A 22,755-nucleotide genomic window follows, 5' to 3' on the forward strand; every position below is an offset into this window, starting at 1 on the left:
TCGTGTGCGGTGTCCACGTCAAACTTGACACCCTTCGCTACGGTCGAGTCGATAATGGCTGCAGTCGAGGTGGCACTTTTGGGTCGCTGTGGTGTTTAGACTTGCCAAAAAAACCGCTGAATATTCCTCTCAGGCTGACCGCAGACGACACAGACTCCAACATAAAGTCGTCATCTCAGGTATTAGCTGTCAGACTTCGATATTATGTCCGCCGGTCTTCAGGAACTACTTCGTGTGGACGACCAGCTGTCATTAGCCGGGTTGTGGGCTTGCTAAATGAGCTTCTGTCGGTTTGGAAAGCGACTTTGTCACGCAGGAAAGAAATTGGATTTTAGAATTTACGGGTCCCCCGTGGCTGAGAGTCTCCAGCTGAGCTTGATGAGCGAGCTAGCTGTATTATCTTTCGAGTCTACGCTAGGCTAGCTCCCCTGTTCTCCTCGGCCCTGCTTTGTTTTTGTTTGGTTTTTGTCTCCTCCGAAGATGTCATCGTGGTTGGGGGGAATCGGCTCCGGCCTCGGCCAGTCTCTGGGCCAGGTTAGCGGGAGTCTGTCATCTTTCACCGGGCAGATATCGAACTTTACCAAAGACATGCTGCTGGAGGGTGTAGAAGAAGTAGGAGGTAAGTTTGTTTGTGTTCCTGGTTTGATCCGTGCGATGTCCACATCACCTTTAGAGCACACCTGAGTGAGGCTTTTTCTACACGTGTAGGGACATGATTTTCAGTTTTGGTATATGTCCTATAACCTCACTCTAATAAACTGCTACTAAAGCTCATAAACGTCCAAAAGTAATCCCTCAAAAGTTTTGACTTGAAGTAACTGGTTATATTGCAGTGCATTTTCTAATTTTCAGATGTGACAGAAAGAGCAGAAATGCATAAATTGCTTGTTTTGCCTGACCCACACAAGATAATACTTGCCGAAATAGACATCATCACAAAGAAAATCTGAACTTTTTGGTGGCCTCTCAGCTCTGAATTATACTTTCACTGAGCATTTTGGATATGACACAACGGATAACAGACACAACTCACTTTTGTTGAAAGAAATTGAGAAAATAATATAGTACTGCACCGTGCTTATACAAACATTTATATCAGGATCAGAAACGAGTTGCACTGCCGCACAGCTCACTCTAACACCATCACAAACTTCAACTTGAAGTTGAATCATCTTCTTTGTATAAAGATTTAAACTTAACTGACATCACGATTACAGTAGCGCTGTTGTGTTAAAGTCTGTCATTTTCAGCTTAGTTTTGCTATAAATTGTCAAATCAGTGTGTAAATGTAGTTTACTTTGTTAGGTGCTTGGAATTAATCTCAAATGAGATATAGGCCATTTCCAATAAATAATAACATTAGTGCTCTACAGCAGCACATAATATAGACAGTGAAATGCCTAGCTATGTATTAAACGGGGATGCATACCTTTCAAAATGGTGATTAATTCAAAATGCAGGATAAAATATAAACAAATTGGTTTATTAAAACTTCTGAAAGTTTATTAAGAGTTCTGAAAAATTTGAATTCAGTATCAAGCACAATATACAATGCAATTCAAAACTAAAAATTTAAAAAGGCCTGTCATACAAGTCTTTAGAAGTTCAAATAAGTTGCAAGCATTTCTGTATTCTTGTGTATTTACAGTAAAATATCTACGTATCTAATTAGACACCTGTGACTGTGAGTCCTCATTAGATGTAAAAAATCCCAACAACCCCCCCCCCCCCCCCCCCCCCCCCCCCCCCAAAACAATCCATGCTGTGCTGTATATAATTATAGTTATGTGCTATTAGTCTATAAAAGTTAAACAACTTTTTTGATCTTAAAAGGAGCTCCTCTGTTTGGCACTGAATGAGTGGGACAGCTAGTATGATAACAGTGTTTGAGTTTTATATCCATTAGCAGTGAACTAAAAGTTCCAAAAGTTTCCAAATTGTTGAAGGGCTGAAACAGCCGCTGTGACTTACAGTGTAGGTTTTAGAGCATACTTGCATACTTGCATTCCCACACCACCACAGCACTATATTTAAGGTTGAGCTTCTGATAGACATGTGTTGACTGAAAGAACTCCTAGTTCCTGAAAAAGTAAAAATTTCCTTTTGTGTTTATTACACTCAAAATTTTCTCAATGGTACATTAAAGTCAGTAATATCTGAATTTAAAAATAATAATTCAGTTGTAAACCGACAGATAAATTCCAGGTGAGAGCAGCTGAATATGGACACATGGGTCGGAGAAACACAGCAGTTTACTTGTTGTAACACAAAAGTCTGTACCAGTGATTTTGGTGTGGTGCAGTTACAAAGGTGTCTCGTTTCAAACTGACTGTTGCCTGATTAGACTGATGGCTATTGTGCAGCATAATCTGCTATCAGAACATGGTCAGACTATCTTCAGTATTCAAGAACTAACTGTAAAGTAGATTCAGCTCTTTGTTTTAGAATCCTAAAGTGGATTTTTCCCTCTTATGCATTATGTTATTTTCCTGTTACACTACTGGATTATTCAGCTTTACCACTGGTTATTTATATTCCATGTAGACACATTCTTGTATGTTGAAACACATTAATTCCCCATCAGCCTTTGATTTTATCAACTGGAATTTTTTTATTTATTAATTTTTTTTACAAATGCATGTTACCAAATATGCGACTCGATTCACCTCTGAGGCTATCTGCGAAGTAAAAGCTCCAACTCTGAGTTCATTTAGGTGCAAACTTAAGCAAACATGGGCCCTGTTTTTCATTGTCAGCTGAGGTTTAGCAGCATATCGTCAACACTGATAGAGAGGCGTTGTTTGATTTCCGGAATTGCTCATATTTGGGTGTTCATATCTAGTTTTTGAACTCATCATCATTCACTAAATTGCTTCGTTGTTTACACCAAGAGTTAAACTGTAGTCGGTGTTTAACAATTTTCCTGTCAGTGTTGTTTTGAACTCATCAGTTGCTAGATATGAAAAAGGGAGCAAAGAGTCTGATTTTTTTTTTTTTAATATATTTTTTTACACTACTGCATAATATGAAAATACTGATTGCTGATTCGCCAATTTTGGGCATAGTACTAAAATGCAGTTATTGTAGAGATTGGATTAGAAGAGCCCCATCAACCTTACCCACTTAAACCCTGAAGTGTCATCTTACTAAAGCAAACAGTGATGAATGATAAAACACTGACAGAAAGAGAACTTTGGCCACAGATATCCAACTCACAGCTCCAGACAGAAACAAGAAGTGTGAATTGTTATCACTGCAGGAGGGACTTTTAAGTAAACTTTTATTGCTGGATCTTTAACTGAGGCTTGGTGTGAATGTTATGTGTTGGCTGAGATTCCTTCAGCTGTTAGATCACATAACTCAGACAAGATGGCGAGGAATGTTCAGCCTGCTCAGCCAAGCGTGTTTGTTTATCATGTGAGCAAGGTTAGGCTCCAGTTAGAATCACTTAAATGTGCTACATATACCATGATGAATAAAGCAGAAAAGCCCCTCTCAATACAAAGAAAAGTAATGCACAAGTGTGTTTTTACTGTGTTTATTGTAGTTGTATCATTAAAATGATGCAACAGATTTAAATCATGTGCTGCGTGATTTTTACATTGAGTCATGAATAATTTTGGAACTGCTACTTTTTTAAAATGTTTTTTTCCCCCACATGCAACTACAGATGCTGCCACGGAACTGCAGGTTTCCAATTCCAAGTTGGCTGAAGTCGAGTCTGCTTTTGGTGTTCAGAAATCTGAGGTTAGTCTTTTTACTCTGCAATACTTTAAACCTTTCTGGCCACTTTCATAACAGGAAATGTGAAACTAATATTATTAACTGTGGGTTTGTTGTTTGGTTTGTCTGTTTTGCTCATACCCCAAGTCATCAAATTTCCATAATCATAGTTGAACTTTATCAGTACTATCGAACTATGTTTTAAAGATGGCAATAGGTCCTTCCTTAATGAATAAAAGTAGCAGCATTCTGTATTTTGTCTTCCTGCCAATTAAGATAAATAAGCCAACAGTGAATTTGACCTAGTAGCATGCACTGTCTCTAGGCTTCATATTGCTTTTCCTCTGTGACATTGAGCTCCCACAAAACTATTAAAAACACATTAGTGAAAAACATTGTTTGTATGCTTCTGTCTTACCATGACTCAAGCTATAGTTGACTTTGAGTCCCTCACACACTATCCTGCTGCTTTCACTACTCTTCCAAATGCATTGTAATCTGTGGCTAAATATAGCCCTGGGCAAATGTGCTACATTAGATCTTCCTTTTTGAGTAACAGTTGCTCAAAGCTACAGCTGTTCCCATCTGTTTTGTGGCCAGTATTTAACCCTATAAAAGCATAAGGCCATGTACTCTGTGATGTGCTTTTTATGGTCACAAACAGATTTAAGTCTCTGGAAGGATTAAATAAGCTTGGAGCTCAGTGCGACTGAAAAAAGTAGACAGAAAAGTTGTAAATAGACAGAAATGGGTTAATATTGTTGGTTTAGTTTTGGCGAAAATGCAGTATTTTAGTGTCTCTGAGATCCAATATGTCTGCCTTGTAGTTGACTGTGATCCCTGTAAAAGTTGTAAATACATTCTAATTTTCTGAATGTTTCTGTATTTCAGTCTTTACTCCTTGATATGTCTTTGTTGCAGCATGAGAGATTGCGAAAGCTTCATGCAGAGCTTGAGGAGAAGCTGGAGGCAGCGGAGATCCAAATCAAGCGTCAGTCTGCAGAATACAGGACCCTCCTGCAGCAGAAAGATGTATGTACATGTGAATTTAACAGTGTTGGCTTTAAGTGAGAAAAGATTGAAAAGTGGTTAAGACACATTATTTCAGTTTTAGATTTATTAAAAGGTTTTGTATGCACCAACATGTGAACCTTGTTTGCAGATGTGGCAATAACACTGGGAATTTATCTGCAATGGAAAGCTACTTATGAAAGGAATTTTAGCTCTAAATAGACATGTATGTCTAGCCTAAATCAAACTTGGCATTTGTGCTTTGTTAGACTAAGACAAACCCAGTTTCATTTGGAAGTCTTTTAGGGAAAGTCTTGTCATTTTTGTCCCTTCAGGTGGAGATCAGTCACCTGAAAGCTCGGCAGAGTGGGCTTCAAGAAGAAGTCCAGAAGCTGCAGCAATCAGCCCAGTCTGCTTCAGCTGGCCCTGCGATGTTGCCCGTAACCACTACGTCATCGTCCACTACCTCCTCTTCTGCTTCCTCTTTCCTGTCACGTCACCCAGGATCTCACCATGGCTTCCATGGTGAAGAAATGGACCTCAGCGACGTGATCTGGTCGCAGCAAGAGATCAACAGGCTGTCGACAGAAGTCATGCGTCTGGAGTCGGAGGTAGCACACTGGCGACGAATGTCTCAGGTAAGACTACAGAATAATTAAATGACTATGGAACAGATGGTTTTACCTTTTGAATATTTTTTTAAAAATAACCACATGAACACACTTTTTTTTGTTTGTTTGTTTTTTGTAACAGGCATCAACAGCAACAGGAGCTGGTAATGGCAACCACAGTGAGATTCTCAAGCTTCAAAGGACTATTAAGGTAAATGTTATGGTCTGTTATTGTTGTCTGTACAAATGATATTGCATTTTTCTAACTTTGCTGCTGTGGGATTTTCATTTCAGGAGCATCGAGATGAGATGAGTCGTGAGGTGGATGAACACCAGCATGAACTTGCAGCTCTGCAAGATGCCCAGCGACAGAAGCTGGCAGATGTCACCCGGCGACACAGGCAGGAGCTGGCAGAGTACGAGGAGAGGATAGAGGAGCTGGAGGAACAGATTCAGAGTGGTCAGCTCATTTTTGGAATAACTGTGGGAAGCTTGGGCCATTAGAGAGTTTTGAGAGTTTATTGCAACAATGATCTGCTATGACCTAAATTCTTACAGTGTGTTAGAGCAAGGCACATATGTAAATGCATCTGATGTAAAATAGTTGTATCTCAGTCGCACAACTCTGGTGTCGCACACAAATTAAATTGGTCCTCTTAATAATTTTCTCCAGGTGGCGGTCAGCCCACCTCTGTGTCAGACACCTCCAAGCTGCATGAACTCCATCAAACCATACAGTCCCTGCAAGAAGCAGCGGAGCAGCATGAGAAGCAGCTGGCCGAACTGTCTGCCAATTTGGAGGAGGCACAGAAGATACAAGCCTCACTACAGCTTGAGAAGGATGATGCTCAGCAAGAGAATACCGGGCTCCTGCAGAACTACACGCGGCTGCAGGCTTCCGTGGCCGAGCTCCAGACACGAGTACAAGAGCAGGAGGGGAAGGCTTTGCAAAAAGCCCAGCTAGACCATGAGATCCAAATGTTAAGAAATAGCTTGGAAGGTATTCATTGTGTTAAATTATGGCTTATTCATATGGATGTGTTATCTGCTTAATTAACATTCTTTATTGATGTTGCAGCTATTGCTAATTCTATTTTTTATTGTAGGAACATGTAGATGCAGAAAATTGTCATAGGCGTCACATTTTAAGCCATTGCTTATCTGTATATTAACTCAAATGTCCACTTTCTAGCTGCAGAAAAGGAAATAGAGAGACTGAAAAACCTGGAGGTAAGCATGAAGATCAGCAATGTGCACATGTTTGCATAAACTGAGTGACTCTGGCTATAAAAGCAAAAACTGTATCTGTGTGCAAGTTTGGCTACCTCTCTTTTAATCTTGTCATCTAGTGATGTGCTGCACTGTTTCATGTGCTTATGCTGCTTTTTGTTTACACTGGATTTTCAATCCTGAACACTTTGTGATGGACTTCAGTCACATTGATTCAGCTTTCTTGTTGAAGATCATCACCGATGATAAGATTTGCGTTTCCAGCTGTGACTCAGATCAAACAGCAGTCTCAAGTGGAAAGCTTGCATTGTCTAAGCACAAAATCAACACATCAGGTCAGGAGTGCAAACAGGATCAGGCTTGCCAAATTTAAGGAGGTTGTGTACCATTCCTTTAAAAAAGAAAGAGGAGATCTAGTGCATGTCAAATGTGACACCAAAGAAAGGCGACCTTCAAAAGAGTTGCACAAGACGAAGACCTAAATGGGGACAACAGATACATTTAAATGGTGTGCAGTTTTTGCTTTTAATGGCTGGAGTCACCTTCATAGGCTTCTCCAATTAATTTAATGACTTATTTTAACTTTAGGCAGAACCAAAGGAAGAAGTCGAGCATGCAGACATCTTAGAACTGAACACCATTATTGGAGCACTGAGACAAGAAAAGGAAGACTTAGAACAAGAAAAGGTTTGTTTATATTGTACATAAATATTATTTTAGTCACCCGTGAACTTGTCGCATTAATTTATTTGAATTTTTTCTGTGTAATTGTGTCAGTTAGTGGTAAGAAGAAAAACAGTATTCAGTTAGACAACACAGTGTCACCAAAGAAAACCAAAAGGTGGTTTTGTTGATTGGTTCCTGCCAATAATGGGTTGCGGAAGGTACTCAGCCTCTGTAAGTAAGTTTCAGATTTTCTGTCCACAGCTTAATCTGCAAGAAAGACTTAAAGTGGCAGAAGAACAACTAGTCAGCAGAAATGAAGCCGAGTCTGATTTGGAGTCATTGGATGATTTGAAGGCAGAACTGGGGAGGAGAGAAAAGATCCTGAGAGCTACTGAGGAGGAGCGGGACACGCTGATGTCTGAACTGGAGGAACTAGACCAACAAAACCAGGAAGCTACACAGGTCTGCATGACTTTGGTGCTTTATCTCTTTGTTTATTTGTATTTCAGCAACTTATTTAGAGATATTGATATCAAGTGTCACATTTTAGCATCTCAGATTGTCATTTCTTGACACATTTTGGACTTTTAAAATTTTTTACTTGATTAGAAAAATGCACAATAAACAACTCAGCCTTTTCCTCAGCAGTTATATGAAGTCTGTATGGTTTACCCTGAAAAAACATCGTTTTGAAAAAACAAAACAAAAACTAAAATACAGTCCAACTTGACACAACAAAGCCCAACAGTAGAGACAACATTAACACTTTTGTTTTTCTACTTTAGCATATGATCTCAGTGAAAGAGCAGCTCTCTGGACAGCTGAAAGAGGCTGAGACAGAGCTGAAAAGAATGACTGCAGAGCTCAACACATCCAGTGACCAGAAAAGGGCACTTGAGCAAGAGCTGGAGACCCAAAAAGAGAAAATGAGCCAGAGTGCTTTTACCCTTAACGAGCTGCATATGGGAAAACAACAGTTGGAACGGACAGTGAAAGAGCTAAAAGACAAACTGGGACACTCACAGGAGCAGAGCCGGGATGCACGCAGAGAGGTCACCGAGCTAAAGAAGACCCTGCAGGAGAAAGAGGAGCTGTTATCTGCTGCTAAAGCAAAACTTTATGAAGGAGGGGAGAGAGCAAGTGAGGCACAGGGTGCTAATGAGGCGCTAGCAGAGAAGGAGAGAGAGTTGTCAGACCTCAGGAGAGAATTGGATGAGATGAGGTGCTCCCACGAGAAGGTGATGTCTGAAGACTATGAGTTGAAGGTGGAGAACAGGAGGTTCAAGGCGGACAATGAGCAGACCTTGGGTAAAGTGGAAGAACTAACCAAGCAGCTGAAGGAAAGCCAGGGTGTTCTGAACAGGGTTGTGAGGGAGAAGGATACTCGTATTGAAGCTTTAAAACTGGAGAAATACCAGCTCGAAGGTGAATTGACGCAGGCTGAGAACAAACTAAAAGAACAGGTAAAACAGTACCAGCAGACCATCGAGGAGTTAACTCGAGCTCGATCTATGGACGCCTCTGCTTTGCAGACTGAGCATGAACGTGCCATCAAACTAAACCAGGAGAAAGACATGGAGATTGCTCAGCTGAAAAGAGATGTGGAGCAGGTGGCAGCTGACCACAGAGACACCAATGAGATGCTATCGATCACAGTTGCAGGGCAGCAGCAGCTGACGGATTTGCTGCAAGAGAAAGATGTCTTTATGGACACTTTAAAACAAAATGCTGCAGATTTACAGACAGAGCTGGATAATAAGGTTTCAGTTTTCACCAAGGAAGTTGAAACGCTCAAACAGTCGCTAGATGAAAAGGATAAGCAGCTGGGAGGTATGAAGGAGGAGAACAGCCATCTGAAAGAGGAGATTGACCGCCTCAGGGATCAACAGAGCAGACCTCAACCTCTGGCTGAGCCCAGGACTCTGGACATCATCACAGAGCTGGAGACGGAGATCACCCAACTCAAATCCTCCCGTAATGCCCTGGAAGAGGAGGTCCAGACTCTGAGGAGAACCACTGAGGAACAGCAAGCTTCTCTACTTCTCTCTCAACAGTCTCTGCAGGCTCAGCAGAGCGAGATTGAACAGGCCCGTGCTCACCATCAGCAGACAACGCTAAACTATGACAGACTCATCCAGGCCAGAGACGAAGAGATAACCCGCCTCCAGCAAAATGTAGAGCAGCTTAGTGAGAGTCAGAGCAGAGCCAACTCTCCGTCTGTGCAGGGAGAGGTCATCTTGCAGGAGGAAAAGACTCAGACCCTAAATCAGGAGAATGGCAATGAGAAACACGACCTGTCTAAGGTAGATATAGAAAGACTGGTGAGGGGCATCAAGGAGAAAGAGACTGAGATCACCCAGCTTAATGAGAAGAACCTCTCACTGACCAGGCAGCTGGATCAGCTGGTGGTTTCTCGTGATGAAGTGGGAAAACTCTCACAGATGATCATGCAGAAGGACCTGGAAATTCAGGCACTTCATGCCAGAGTTTCCATGGGAGGCGGACACAGCCAGGATGTCATGTTCTTACAGCAGCAGCTACAGGCATACGCTGTGGAGAGAGAGCAAGTGATTGCCGTGCTTAACGAGAAGACCAGAGAGAACAGCCAGCTTCGGTCCGACTATCACCGCCTCATGGATATCATGGCAGGAAAGGAAGCAGCCCTGTTGAAGCTTCAGCAGGAAAATCAGCGCCTCTCTAACATGAGCGATCCCTCGGGAAGCCAGGAGATGTTCAAGGAGACCATCCAGAATCTGTCTCGAATTATTAGGGAGAAGGACATAGAGATCGATGCCTTGACCCAGAAGTGCCAAACGCTGGTGACCGTACTGCAGTCCTCAGGAGGAGAGCCCGGTGCTGGCTCTGGAGGGGTCAGCAGCAACCAGTTTGAGGAGCTACTGCAGGAGCGGGACACACTGAAGCAGCAGGTGAAGAAGATGGAGGAGTGGAAGCAGCAGGTCATCACAACAGTCAAGAACATGCAGCACGAGTCGGCTCAGCTGCACGAGGAGCTGATCAAACTGCAGAGTCAGGTTTCTGCCGACAGTGACTGTAGCTCAAAGCTCTCAGTGGACTACGCTCGACTGGTCCAGAATTACGAGCAGAAGGAAAGGAGATTGGGAAGTCTGAGTCTGGAGCTCGCACAGGTTCAACAAACTATTACCCAGCTCAGCAGCACAAAGGATGTCCTGTTAGGTAAACTGGACAGCGTCACACAGACACCTGAAGTCACAGCCACTCAGTGTAGTGGCTCTTCTCTCAGTACTGATGCTCCAAGCCATCAGCCAGATTCTGCTGTAAAAGATGAGAAGATGCAGCAAGAAGTTGTTCAACTAAAAGCACAGTTGACTGAGAAAGAAAACACGATCAGGACTCTTCAAGAAAACAACCACAGACTCTCCAACTCCGCGTCTGCCTCAGAAAGCGAGCAGCGAAGTCAGGCAGAGGAGGCTCGACAGGTCAGAGAGAGACTGGAGGCCTTGCAGAGGTCTTTGAGGGAGAAAGACTTGCTCATCAAAAGCAAAGGAGATCAACTAGTTCAAGTAAGTGAAGCACTGCGTAACCGTGAGAATGACAACGAGGTTCTGAAGCAGGCGGTGACCAACCTCAAAGAGCGTGCGCTCATTCTTGAGATGGACGTGAAGAAGCTAAAGGAAGAGAATGAGCTGGTTGCTGCACGCTCTCGAGAGAAAGAGTCAGAGTTTAGAGCTCTGCAGGAAACTAACATGCAGGTTTCCCTCCTGCTACGAGAGAAGGAGTTTGAACTGAGTGCGATGAGCGAGAAGGCTGCCACTGTGGAGAAACTGCTCAAAGACAAAGAGCAGGTCAGTAACTTTTTTTTTTTGGTAGTTGAATTTATACTGACGCATTTTAGTAATGAAATGTATCCATCAGCGTCATTTTAGACAGGAAACTTTGTCATTTATTCTTTCAAAATTTGTTTATGATTTACTGTTTATTGCTCTCTTGTAGGGTAGATCTGGTGAGCTGAATCAGCTCCTGAACGAAGTGAAGTCCATGCAGGACAAAGCTGTGGCATTTCAGCAGGAGAGGGATCAGGTGATGATGGCACTCAAGCAGAAGCAAATGGAGACTGCGGCATTACAGTCTGAGGTAAAAGAACGATATTCACCCATGGCCCTTAATTTTACTTGTGGTATTGTAACTTCATATGGAACCCTCCAGGTTACCAAGTTTAATTATCAGGCATCATTATACATGCTCTGTTTTCATTCATTAAATACTCAGACTATTGCAGTATAGAATCTCTGCTTCATCATGTCGCTCAACCATTGTGTATATATACCCTATAACTGTATAGTCAAGTAAATACTTAGTCTGTTGATAATAACACATGGCTGCTTCAAATTAAATGGCACTCTGCTGAAGCTATCTTTTTTGTTTTTGTTTGTTTGATTGTTTACAGCTCCAACATGTGAGAGACAAAGAGCACCGCCTAAACTTGGAGCTAGAGCGGTTGCGTAATCACCTGTTGGAGATTGAAGATTCATACACGAGAGAAGCCCTCGCTGCAGAGGACAGAGAGACAGAGCTGCGCAGGAAGGTGGCTCTGCTGGATGAGAGACTGGCGACATCCTCAAGTGCTGTGGAGAGTGCCAGGTTAGCATAAAACTAATGTGTGTTTTAAAATGTTTGATTAAAGACTGATAAAATCACCAGGAACTCTTCGTTATTTACTGTAATTAGTTCAGGTATTTTCTTTATGTATATTGCACTTTGTTCTCATTGACAAGGAAGCGGAAATGCATAGAAATAACACATCTACAGTAGGCTTTCCTCACCCTTGACCTTTTTACATAACATGTTTAAACCTGGTAGGATCAAATATTTTTTGTCAAACTAAAATGTTGTTTGTACCACTAGTTGACAGCTAATTATTTACTGATTATAAAACTGTGTTACTTTCACTTGGATCCAACATTGCTGTTTACCTTAAAATAATTTTGCATGAAAATGTTTTAAAATTATTTGTGTCATTCTTTTTGTGTTTCTACTTACCCGTCCTCTCTCTTCCAGCCAACAGGCCAGCATGCAGGTAGAGTCTCTGCAGGAGCAGTTAATTGGGGTGGTGAAGCAGAGAGACGATGCGCTGGTCCAACTCAGAACCTCTCAGGAACAAGTCAACCAGTATGCAGTATCACTCTCCAACCTGCAGATGGTGCTAGAGCAATTCCAACAAGGCAAGTTTGAGGGCTTCAAAGAGATCTTTGCTGTTTAGGCTACGTTCACACTGCAGGTCTTAATGCTCAATTCCGATTTTTTGATCAAATCCGATTTTTTTGTCTCCTCGTTCACACTACAAATAAAATGCGACAGCAAACGCGCTCTAGTGTGAACGCTCAAAGCGGCCCGCATGCGCAAAAGAAGATGTCACACACAACGCGCTCTGTTTAGACCAAGAACAAACAGTATTGTTTGACTGATGGCCGTTAATATAAAGACTTCGGACTTTACGTTTCCCAATTTTTGCTTTAAGTTATTTTGTTATTTACATAATAATGTAAATAACCTAATAATGATCCTTATTGCTGTTTAAGAGAGGAGCGGTGCTTCAAAGGATAGCTGCAGATTTCTGTCAGAATCTGCAGATTATACAGTACAAATAAAATGTTTACGTTGTCTTCCCAACAGTTTCACTGACATCTACACTGGATGGCTAGGAAGCGTTCGCGATGTCTTCTCGGGCGCTGATAATTGGCTTCAGTCTTGTGTCGGTGACGTAAAAGGCGGATTTAATGCGACTTGACCGTTCAAACAGCAGTCGCTTTCTAAAACATCGGATATGTATCGGATTCAGTACCACATACGAAAGTGACCCAGATCGGATTTGAAAATATCGGATTTGCGCCGTTCACACTGTCATAGCATGATCGGATATGGGTCGCATAGGGTCAAAAAAATCGGATTTGATGCGCTTTCGCCTGCAGTGTGAACGTAGCCTTAGACCAGACTCGAGCAGGATAAGTGTGTCTGTTATCCTGGAATATTTAAAACTGTGTTTTCCTCATAGCACTTTACAGTTGGTGTACCCGGCAATGCCTTTTTTGATTACTTTTAGTAATACTTTTATCTGCATTTCTCCGACAGAAGAGAAAGCCATGTACTCGGCAGAACTTGAGAAGCACAAGAAGGAGAAAGAGGAGTGGAAAAGAAAAGCTCTGAAACTGGAGGACCAAGCTTCTGCTCTCCAGGTAAACCAGCAACCAATCACCTGTCAGAGAATCATTTCTGTGATTAGCATCAGTAGCGCTATTTTTTTCTTCTTCTTTTTTTAAGTTGCTAGATATCAGAATTTCATATACCGTATTTTCACGACCATAAGGCGCACTGTGCTAAAAGGCGCAGTCTCAGTTATGTGTGCCCTTACTGTATTTAACACACACATAAGGCGCACTGGACCATAGGGCGCATACAAGTACCGTATGCGTATTTAAAAATAAAGCGGGAGCAACCCTGAATTCGGTACCTTACTCACATTTCTATTGCCGGTAATCGTCATCATCAACAACACACAAGCATACAAGTGTGCGTATTTAAAAATAAAGCAGGAGCAAAACAAAGTTTGGTACTCACATTTTTATCATCAATCAAACCCATCGAAGTCCTCATCCTCTGTGTCTGAATTGAACAGCTGCGCTAAATCTCCATCAAACATGCCAGGTTCACTGTCTGACGGTGAGTCAGAGTCACTTTCCGTGCCGTGCAGCTCCTCGGAAACGATGCCGGCTTTTGCGAAAGCTCGAACAACAGTGCCAGCAGACATGTTAGCCCAAGCATCTACAATCCATTGGCAAATTGTGGCGTAACTCGCCCGGCGCTGCCTTCCACTCTTAGTGAAACTGTGGTCTCCACCGGTCATCCATCGCTCCCACGCCGCTCGCAGCCTTACTTTGAACGGGCGGTTCACACCGATGTCCAGCGGTTGGAGTTCCTTTGTCAGGCCTCCCGGAATGACAGCAAGCTCACCGTTCATTTGTTTCACTAGTTTTTTCACATCGGCTGTGAGATGGGCACGCATAGAGTCACAGATCAACAGCGATGGTGATGCGTGGAAAAAACCACCTGGTCTCCTTACATACACCTCCCTCAGCCAGTCTTTCATCATTTCCTCATCCATCCAGCCCTTTTCATTTGCCTTAATGATGATTCCTGCTGGAAACTTCTCTTTAGGCAAAGTCTTTCGCTTAAAAATCACCATAGGCGGCAGTTTCTGTCCATTAGCATGGCAGCCAAGCACAACAGTAAAAGAAGACTTTTCATACCCCGTTGTGCGTATCGCTACCGTGCTGGTCCCCTTCTTCTCCACAGTGTGACTCACCGGGATGTCAAAAGTGATCGGGACCTCGTCCATGTTAGTGATGTGGCTGGGCTGGATGTTTTTGTCACCGATGTGTTTGCTGCAGTAGGAGCGGAAGATGGCCAGCTTTTCCTTATAATCCGCTGGAAGTTGCTGCGCTACCGTAGTCCTGGTCCGGATGGAAAAATGGCACCGTTTCATAAAACGAAAGCACCAAGACGGACCTCCTTGGAAATGTTCAATGTTCATCTCTTCAGCTAGTGAAACTGCTTTTAGCCGAATGGTGACCGTCGAAACGCTTCTCCCGCTCGCGCTTTGCTCGATGATCCACCGCTCGAGTCTTTCCTCCAACTCGAGCCACCTCGCCTTATGTCCGCGGAAACTCAGCTGCGTTTTCTTGACCTGCCGGAGCTTGTTTTCCAGCTTCCTCCATTTGCGAACCATCGATTCGTTAATCTTAAATTCTCTCGCCGCTGCTCGATTTCCATGTTCCTCCGCGTAGCTGATGGCCTTCAGTTTAAACTGTGCTTCGTAAGCGTGTCTCTTTGCCATTTTCAGGGTTGTTAAAACAACGATGTCCTGCATAATGCACATACCTGTTCTTTTATACAGGTATGTGCGATTGTCCCGGTATATACGATCAACGCCCACACTTCACCCTTTAACGTTCTCATGGTGTTCTCTACTACGTCCTCCTTACAACACATAGGGCGCACCGCGCTATAGGGCGCGCCGCACTTTTTGAAGAAAATCTAAGACTTTTAAGTGCGCCTTATGGTCGTGAAAATACGGTAATCTTTTGAAGACGGTGGATGTCACACTTTAATAAAAATCAGTAAGACAAACGTTATGTAACGCTGTAACTTTCTCTGTCAGATAAACCTGGATGAAGCCAACGCTGCTCTAGATTCAGCATCTCGTCTCACGGATCAGCTCGATCTGAAGGAGGAACAAATTGAGGAGCTGAAAAAACAAGGTGAGCTTCAGCCAAGCACTTTCACCTACTGACTTAAACATGTCTTTATTTTATTTTTTTATTTTTTTTAAAAATCTCAACTATAAATGTTGTGTTAATGGTGTCTTTATCAGACTGTATAAAACACAGCTTTCCAGTTTTACTGAAAAATGTGAGGTTGCAGTAAAACTGCTGTCGGTTTAAAGATCACAGCACTTTGTAAATATCGTGTGGAAGGCATCTACCTGCCAGCCTTTGAAGAAACACTTACTTCCCTTGCATAGGCCAAGAAAAGGACCAAATGAGTGAAACTGTAATTCTCTGAAGTGGGAAGCCATTCGTTGTTTCACACTCTGCAGCAGATTTCATTCCTATCAGATATGACCATTACATCACAGCAAATTCTCAGACTGTTGTTTTTTTCCTTACTGCTCTCTGGCTGTTCAGACTTTGTCCAGACCTGATACGAGGCGCTATATTTTCTTTACAAATCAGTCACCTATATGAAAATTTACATTGTGTCTAAAAATAGTTGATTAACTTTGAGAACGCACTGAACAGTTGAGCTTTGGTATGTCTGTGGAGCATTGCTCTGTCATTTGAACCACAGATTAACATATCTGAGATTCAGAAAAGTAAATAGCCTGAAATCTTTGTAAATCCAGATCTTTTTGCAACACTAACAGCTTGTTGAAAGTTTTTCTGACTCATTTAAGACTTTGCCAAACATTTTTTTGCACTGTATTTTCCACCTTAGCCAGAAAACATACACATTTTTATTTTTTGTTGTTGTTGTGTTATCCTAATTTCCTACAAAATAGTACAATTTATTCCTTGTCATTTGCCATTTGTTGTTACATCTGTTGATAAACGGGAGAGAAAAATGTTGTATTTGTGCAGTCGTTGTTATATTTTTAATCAAGAAGGATTAGAGGAGTCTGTAACTTGTGTCACTGTGGTTTCACTGCAGATGTTGAAACACAAGAGGCACAAAGTGGCCCATGTGCAATAGAGGCCTGAACATTACTGTTAAAGTTGTCGCTCTGTTTGTGTCCATGCTGCAGTGGATGTGAGGCAGGAGATGCTGGAAGAGGCACAGAGGAAACTCATGAACCTTTTGAACAGCACAGAGGGTAAAATAGACAAGTAAGTTTCAAGTGCATTTCTGTTAAATATTAGTTCCAGTTTATTTAGATTATGATCACATTTTTCCATTGTTTTTAATGGATTATTATAAAATCCTCAGGTAGATTTCCCACTTTCAAGTTCTCATTTTTTTAACTGTGAAATTGAGAAGATCAAGCTTATGATTGAAGCAGTTTGTTCCCATTTAGGGAAAACCAGGTGAATCAAACTAAACCTTTTCTGTTAAACTGAAGTGATTGAATCCTTTTTTTTTTTCTAGCTTGAAAAAAATACTTTCCATCTTTAGCAACATAAATCCCTCCAAATTGTACTAAGTTCACAGAAACTGGATTATTTTAGAGATACGTGGTCTTAAAGGATTGCAGCAATTATGGAAAAGAAATGTACCCTTCTAGCCACTCTAGTGTTTAGTGCTATAAATAAGCTTTGATGAAGATTGATGCATTTTGAATTTAGGTATTGTTCATGCAGCTGCATAAAAATGGATCACAGCCACATCTTTGGGTTTTTTTGTTGTTTTTTTTAAAACCTTGAAATTACATCATCAGTCAGCATTGTTGCCCATGTTGTTCTTTCTGCAGGGTCCTGATGCGTAACTTGTTCTTAGGATACTTCCACACACCCAAAACCAAGCGTGCCGATGTGCTGAAGCTCATGGGAAGTGTCTTGGGTCTAAACCGAGAAGATGTTGAAAAGGTGAGAGATTTCTGGACTGACAATAATCATTTTGTTTCATTGATTTTTTTTTTTTTTTTTTTGCACAAAGTCCAATTACCTAAAAGGTTGGTAAGCATTGTTGATAAAGAAAAGACACCAATGCGACAGCGTCTGTCTGGTAGCAGCTGGTTTGCTTCTCTTAAAACTCTGAATTAGTAGAAAACCAAAAAATGAAAGTCTGTTTAATTAAAAATAAAACTGACTCTTTAACATCCTTATGCTTCCTGCAGTAATCACTAAAAGGTCTTGAATATTGGTTATTTGCCAAATTAATTAAGTGTTTAAAGATTTATACGTGCAAAATTCTCGACCCACCCTTCATCATTTCATATTTTCCTTCCAAGGAGTCAGTTTGTAATTATTTTAAAATGCTCTTGGGCAATAATTCTCCAGTAATCTAAAGGCCTTTCAAAGTTTTTCTTTGGACATCAGCTGCCTTTTTTTTTTTTTTTTCTTCAATCATTTTCAGTCCTTGTATCTGAACATTTTCAGAGGAATGTATTTGTGTGTATATGTTTGTTTAGCCACTTCACACTGACCTATGAACCATTATAGCATTATAAGGTACCTAATTCAAGGGATGAACTAGTTTTGTCTACACATTACAGGCAATTCAACAAAGCAGTGTCTTTAGACATTTTGTTACTAGCAGTATTTGAAAGTCATGTCTTTAAGAAATGGGAAAAGAAATCGAGCAAAGGCCTGACACATGACACATGGCTCTTTTGTTGATCCATCTACTGTTCACTGAAGCCTCATCAGATTGGCCTCTTGTCTACTGTGGGTTCCCAAACACTCACACATGAACTCATCTTTTCACTATTATTATTATATTTACACTTTATACTCCAGCGAGGTGTGTTTCACTCTTATGTGCATTCATAGACTCATCAGCTAGCTGCTGTCGGTACTTCCATGAGTGTCCATGCCTAACATGCTACTGCATAAATAGATGAGGTTGATTAAAAGATTGGCGACAGCTGTGCCACTCAGCTTTTCCTTAACACTGAACCTCTGAACCTTCCTCTCCACATCTCCTCCTGTAGCCGAGCCAAAACCACACCCGCCACCACAGTCTCAGTGGAAATGTGAATGTCAAGAATTCATTTTTTAAGGAAGGGAAAGGGGGAGAAAAGGATGAGGTTTGCCAAATTACACAAGAATTGGACTGAAAATCAGTAACAACAGGTCTTATGGAGTGATGAAATTTGATTTTTTTGGCTCAGTCATCAACAATAAGTACAGAGAAGGTCAGAAGAGCGGAACAACAGTGAGTGTCCACAGCCATCTGTGAAACACAGTGGAGGCTCTGTCATGGTTTGGGGCTGCGTTTCAGGCAGTGCTGTCGGGGATCTTGTCACAATTGATGAAATAATGATAACAGGAAAGTTGCATATGCAAAGTCCAGCAGGCTTGAGTTTGTGAGCATCTCCTTCCACGTGGGATGATGGGACTCCCAGACAGCACTTACAGAGGGAGACGAATGTAGCAGTAGGAAAAATAAAAGGAGAATTTCTGCAGAAGCGGTAGGGGGGAAAAAAAAAAAGAGCCTTCTGTACTCCCTCTTCCATCAGTATTTTAAAAAGATTCTCCAGCGACACCTTTTTCTGTAGAAGAAACTCCAGCAAGTTCAGTTTAAAATGAGTCAAATATTAATTGCAGCAAAATTGCACCTGTGTAGTATTTTTAAATGTTGCACCGTTAACGCTGCGTTGGCACACTTGGCAAAAACATTTACTTATGTCAGCTTCACAAAATGTTACATTTATGTCAGGCTGATCAATATTAGTTTAGTTCAGTGGCTGATTCCGTTATTTGCGTTCTCCGTCACAGGTCACACTGACACTCTGTCAACAGGCCTTTTTTACATTTTTGACAGGATGAATTGGGTAATGATGTCCTTCAGATATCGTTCAGTCAACTACAAAGTTGTCCAACAGTTTCTTTTGACTCCAGCAGTCCCTGAAAATCCTCTCGGAGCTCAGCCCTGGAAAAAAAAAAACATTTTCTTGTCCAGATCTTGAAGTACTCTGGCGCGATTCCCACAGGGCTCCCGCCAGAGTACTCCAAGTATATTATCCAACCCTCCTAAAAGAAAACAGATACAGAGTGAGGGGCAATGCGATTAAAACTCCTCAGAAAAGCCATTTTATTGTGTTGGAAATCATTCTGCTTTTTTTTTCCTCATCCCTTCTTCATTTCCTGTTAATGCTATTTAAATTTTCCACTCAACTCGTGTTTATGGGAGCCAAGTGTCCCACAAAACCAGGCAAGTTTTCAGAATCTGTCTCTGTAGAGAAGCTAACCCCCTTTCTTGTCCCCTTTTTAAGTCTTATGCTGTCATCCATAAAGTCTATATGGGTTCTGTCCAGTTAAATCCTGCCAGAGAACTGATGATTCTGATTAGGTAGGACTGTGTGACAGTGAGTAAAGCTTCTTCTACAAACTGTGGACTTGGAGTGAGTGACAGGGGGTAACTTTCCAGAAAGTTTTGGCAAGCGCTGTAAGGGGGAAAAAAACTTTGTGACAAAAGAAAATCCCAAAAAGTAGCCTGAATCATCAGTGTCACCTTTTCTTTGCCAGCACTGTTCATCCTTGTGCTTGTTTAAATAAGAATTAAGTCTATTTTGTGTATTTGATCATAGCAAATCGGTGTATTTCTTCTAAATATCCCAAATATTTATCTGCACTTCTCCTACCTGCAGATGCTGGAGGACAGGGGCCACGGTGTTACTGGATGGGTATCGAACTGGTTGGGAGGCAGAGGAGCACAAAGTGTCCCAAACACTCCACAGAGACCCACCAGTGGCCAAGGGCTCAACTCTGTAAGACATGATTCACAGTTCTCACTGTATATATTTTGCCCTGAAGAATAGAACCCAGCCCAACAGTTCCTTAAACTGTCTTTCATCACCATGCAGTGTAGCACTGACACAGGATTCATTAAAGAGAAATACTGACAAGTGTTCTGTACTTAATAGCCACAATTACAATTAGTCTCAAACAAAATCAATAAATAACGAAAAGTCATGATTCTGGCAGAAGACCACACATGGACCCACAAACCCCCAGTCCTACTATTTTTTTTTTTTTTTTTTTTTTTTTACATGACTTTTTAGTTGTTTTAAACAGAAAACAGTCCGCAGACTTGATCCAGGGTCTTAACTTCTAAAATGTCCTCAAAATGTATAGAACGTGCAGTGGTAGAGTACACAAACGAGACAACGTTCCTCCACGACCATGGTGCCACATATGACATATAACACACAATCAACACAGGACTACATGAAGTGCAATGTGCAAAAATTGCAAAAAAAAACAAAGACAGTGCAACACCAGACAGAACAGAATGATATAGAAATGTGCAAAAGGCTGAGATGATAGCAACAATTATAAATAAAACCCTTTACAACACAAAACTGCTTTTTAGCAAAATAAATGCTTTTTTAATATTAGTGCTTGTGAAGAATCCACATTTAAAGAATAAGAAAACAAGTTTCTTTTTGAAAATTTCATCTTATTTTTTACCAGGATGCTACTGTGATGCTAGCTCTTTACTTTGGTTTTCAGGAAGAATTTCCCCATTTGGCTCAGTAAAATATCTCATTCACTCGCTGTCATGTTCCTTGTTGTTGCAGTCCTTCTCAGAGATGTTTGTGAAATTTCTGGAGATGGAGTCGACTCCTTCTCTGCCTGCACCAAAGCTTCCGGTTCATGACATCAAGCCTCTGAGCGCCCCACCCGCGGGAAGAACCAGCAGCGGCACTTCCAGCATGGCCGCAGGTAAATGGCCCACTTAAAAGAAAAACACTTGCTTCTTATTTCCTTTCATGCATCCAGCTTTATTTAAATTTAAGCCTCTTTCTTCTCAGGGGCTCCAGTTTCCCAGAAGCGAGCCGGTGATTCCAATCCGTTCCTGGCCCCTCGCTCTGCAGCGGTGCCTCTGCTGGCTGGTTCCGGCTCTGGGGGCCCAGGAGGCCACCTGCTGATGAAGCCCATCTCTGACACCCTGCCCACCTTCACTCCTGTGCCGGTCTCAGCTGAGGCCAGCGGTGGAGCCGTGCTCAAAGACTTGTTAAAGCAGTGATCGGCCCTGTGAGGAGTGCAACACAGATGTCTTAATTTAGCCAACACAAGTTTTACACTACAAAGACTGAGATTTTGGAGCAGATCTGCTTCTTTTTGCTGCTTTCTTTACTTTCTGCAAAAATAAATGAGCAGAGCGTTCACAAAGGCTTAATGTCACTATTTCGGGGAGATGATTAAAACGGAAGTTCTTTGGTTTTTTTAGATTCTGTTTCACTTGCAATTACTGTTCTATGCAACAGACTCTCCCTTTACACACCAGTGAAAGTGTTTCCCACTCAGAATTATTGATAAGTGATCAATGATGAGACTACCTTCAAAAACGATGCAGGATCGGAGCATTTTAAAGTTTTGAGTCATTCAGAGTGAGAATTTTCAAAGATCTGGTCATCTGAGTTACATTATGATTTTTATTTATCGCACCACATCTGAACACAAGTGACCTTTTTCAGCTCCGTCTGCGCAGTACAATACAAGTGGGCTGAATCTAGTCATCACCTCTGTTAGCAAGAGGAAACACGTCCTTCACAGGACAACTTTTTATTTGTTGAATACTTTTATTTTTCTTTTCAACAATGCAGTGAGCTGTTTCTTATCCAGGACTCGCCTGAAACACTCTGGCAGCAGCAGCCTGCATAGAGATTTATGTGGTTCAGTACATCTGTTAAAACCATAAAGACATTTCTGCAGAAATCTTGTCTTTTCCAGACGGCTAGACTGTGATATGCAATAAGCGTTGTAATTATGGCTATAACTGCTGACTGTGGTTGATCGGAAGCTTGAGACTGCTCTTATGTTTAAGTACAGTACTATTATATAGTTATATATATATATGTGTAAAAATGGGTGGTGTTATTTTGTTTTCTATTTATAGGCACTGAGGATGTTGTGGAAGTAAAAAGTGCCTGTCTTTTTTCCTAATTTCATAGTTGTATAATCAGGATTGTAAAAAATAATATAAAAAAAAATATATATTTACAAAATTGCACATTTAGAAGGACCACAGTAGCGGAAGCTGCTCTACATTTTTGTATAGACATCAATCAGCTGCTGCAGAAGGAATGTTACAGGGCTTCTCCAGGTGTAATGATTAAATGTACAAACTGTAAATCCTCCTTGAAAATAATTTTTGTAGATGTAAAGTCTGAAACACTTGGGCGTCTAAAAGGAGTCGGGTTGCCTCGGACTTTGATGAGCTTTACTTAAGTTTAGTACCCGTGAATTAATTGGAATTTTATCATCAAATAAAGGTACCACTGCTGACCCCATGTTTGTGTGCATCTTGTCATTTT

At 41.5% G+C, this 22,755-nt stretch overlaps 1 protein-coding gene across 1 annotated transcript; it reads left to right on the forward strand.

The window, feature by feature from the left end:
* The first annotated feature begins 12 nt into the window (after positions 1 to 12).
* trip11 (thyroid hormone receptor interactor 11) lies at positions 13 to 22,727 on the forward strand. The gene is made up of 21 exons (XM_085391030.1): positions 13 to 619; positions 3,671 to 3,747; positions 4,645 to 4,755; positions 5,070 to 5,372; positions 5,488 to 5,556; positions 5,640 to 5,805; positions 6,019 to 6,345; positions 6,538 to 6,575; positions 7,164 to 7,262; positions 7,503 to 7,703; positions 8,027 to 11,065; positions 11,214 to 11,354; positions 11,668 to 11,861; positions 12,279 to 12,442; positions 13,350 to 13,453; positions 15,436 to 15,535; positions 16,579 to 16,660; positions 17,242 to 17,356; positions 20,083 to 20,202; positions 21,016 to 21,160; positions 21,250 to 22,727. Exons 1-21 carry the CDS (start codon positions 481 to 483, stop codon positions 21,462 to 21,464), a joined length of 5,949 nt encoding a protein of 1,982 aa, XP_085247156.1. The 5' UTR covers positions 13 to 480; the 3' UTR covers positions 21,465 to 22,727.
* Positions 22,728 to 22,755: the final 28 nt, after the last annotated feature.

The sequence above is a fragment of the Rhamphochromis longiceps genome, linkage group LG19 (genome assembly GCF_057381845.1).
Source record: "Rhamphochromis longiceps isolate RC_006_pf linkage group LG19, R_longiceps_female_GT1.1, whole genome shotgun sequence".
Taxonomy (NCBI): Eukaryota; Metazoa; Chordata; class Actinopteri; order Cichliformes; family Cichlidae; genus Rhamphochromis; species Rhamphochromis longiceps.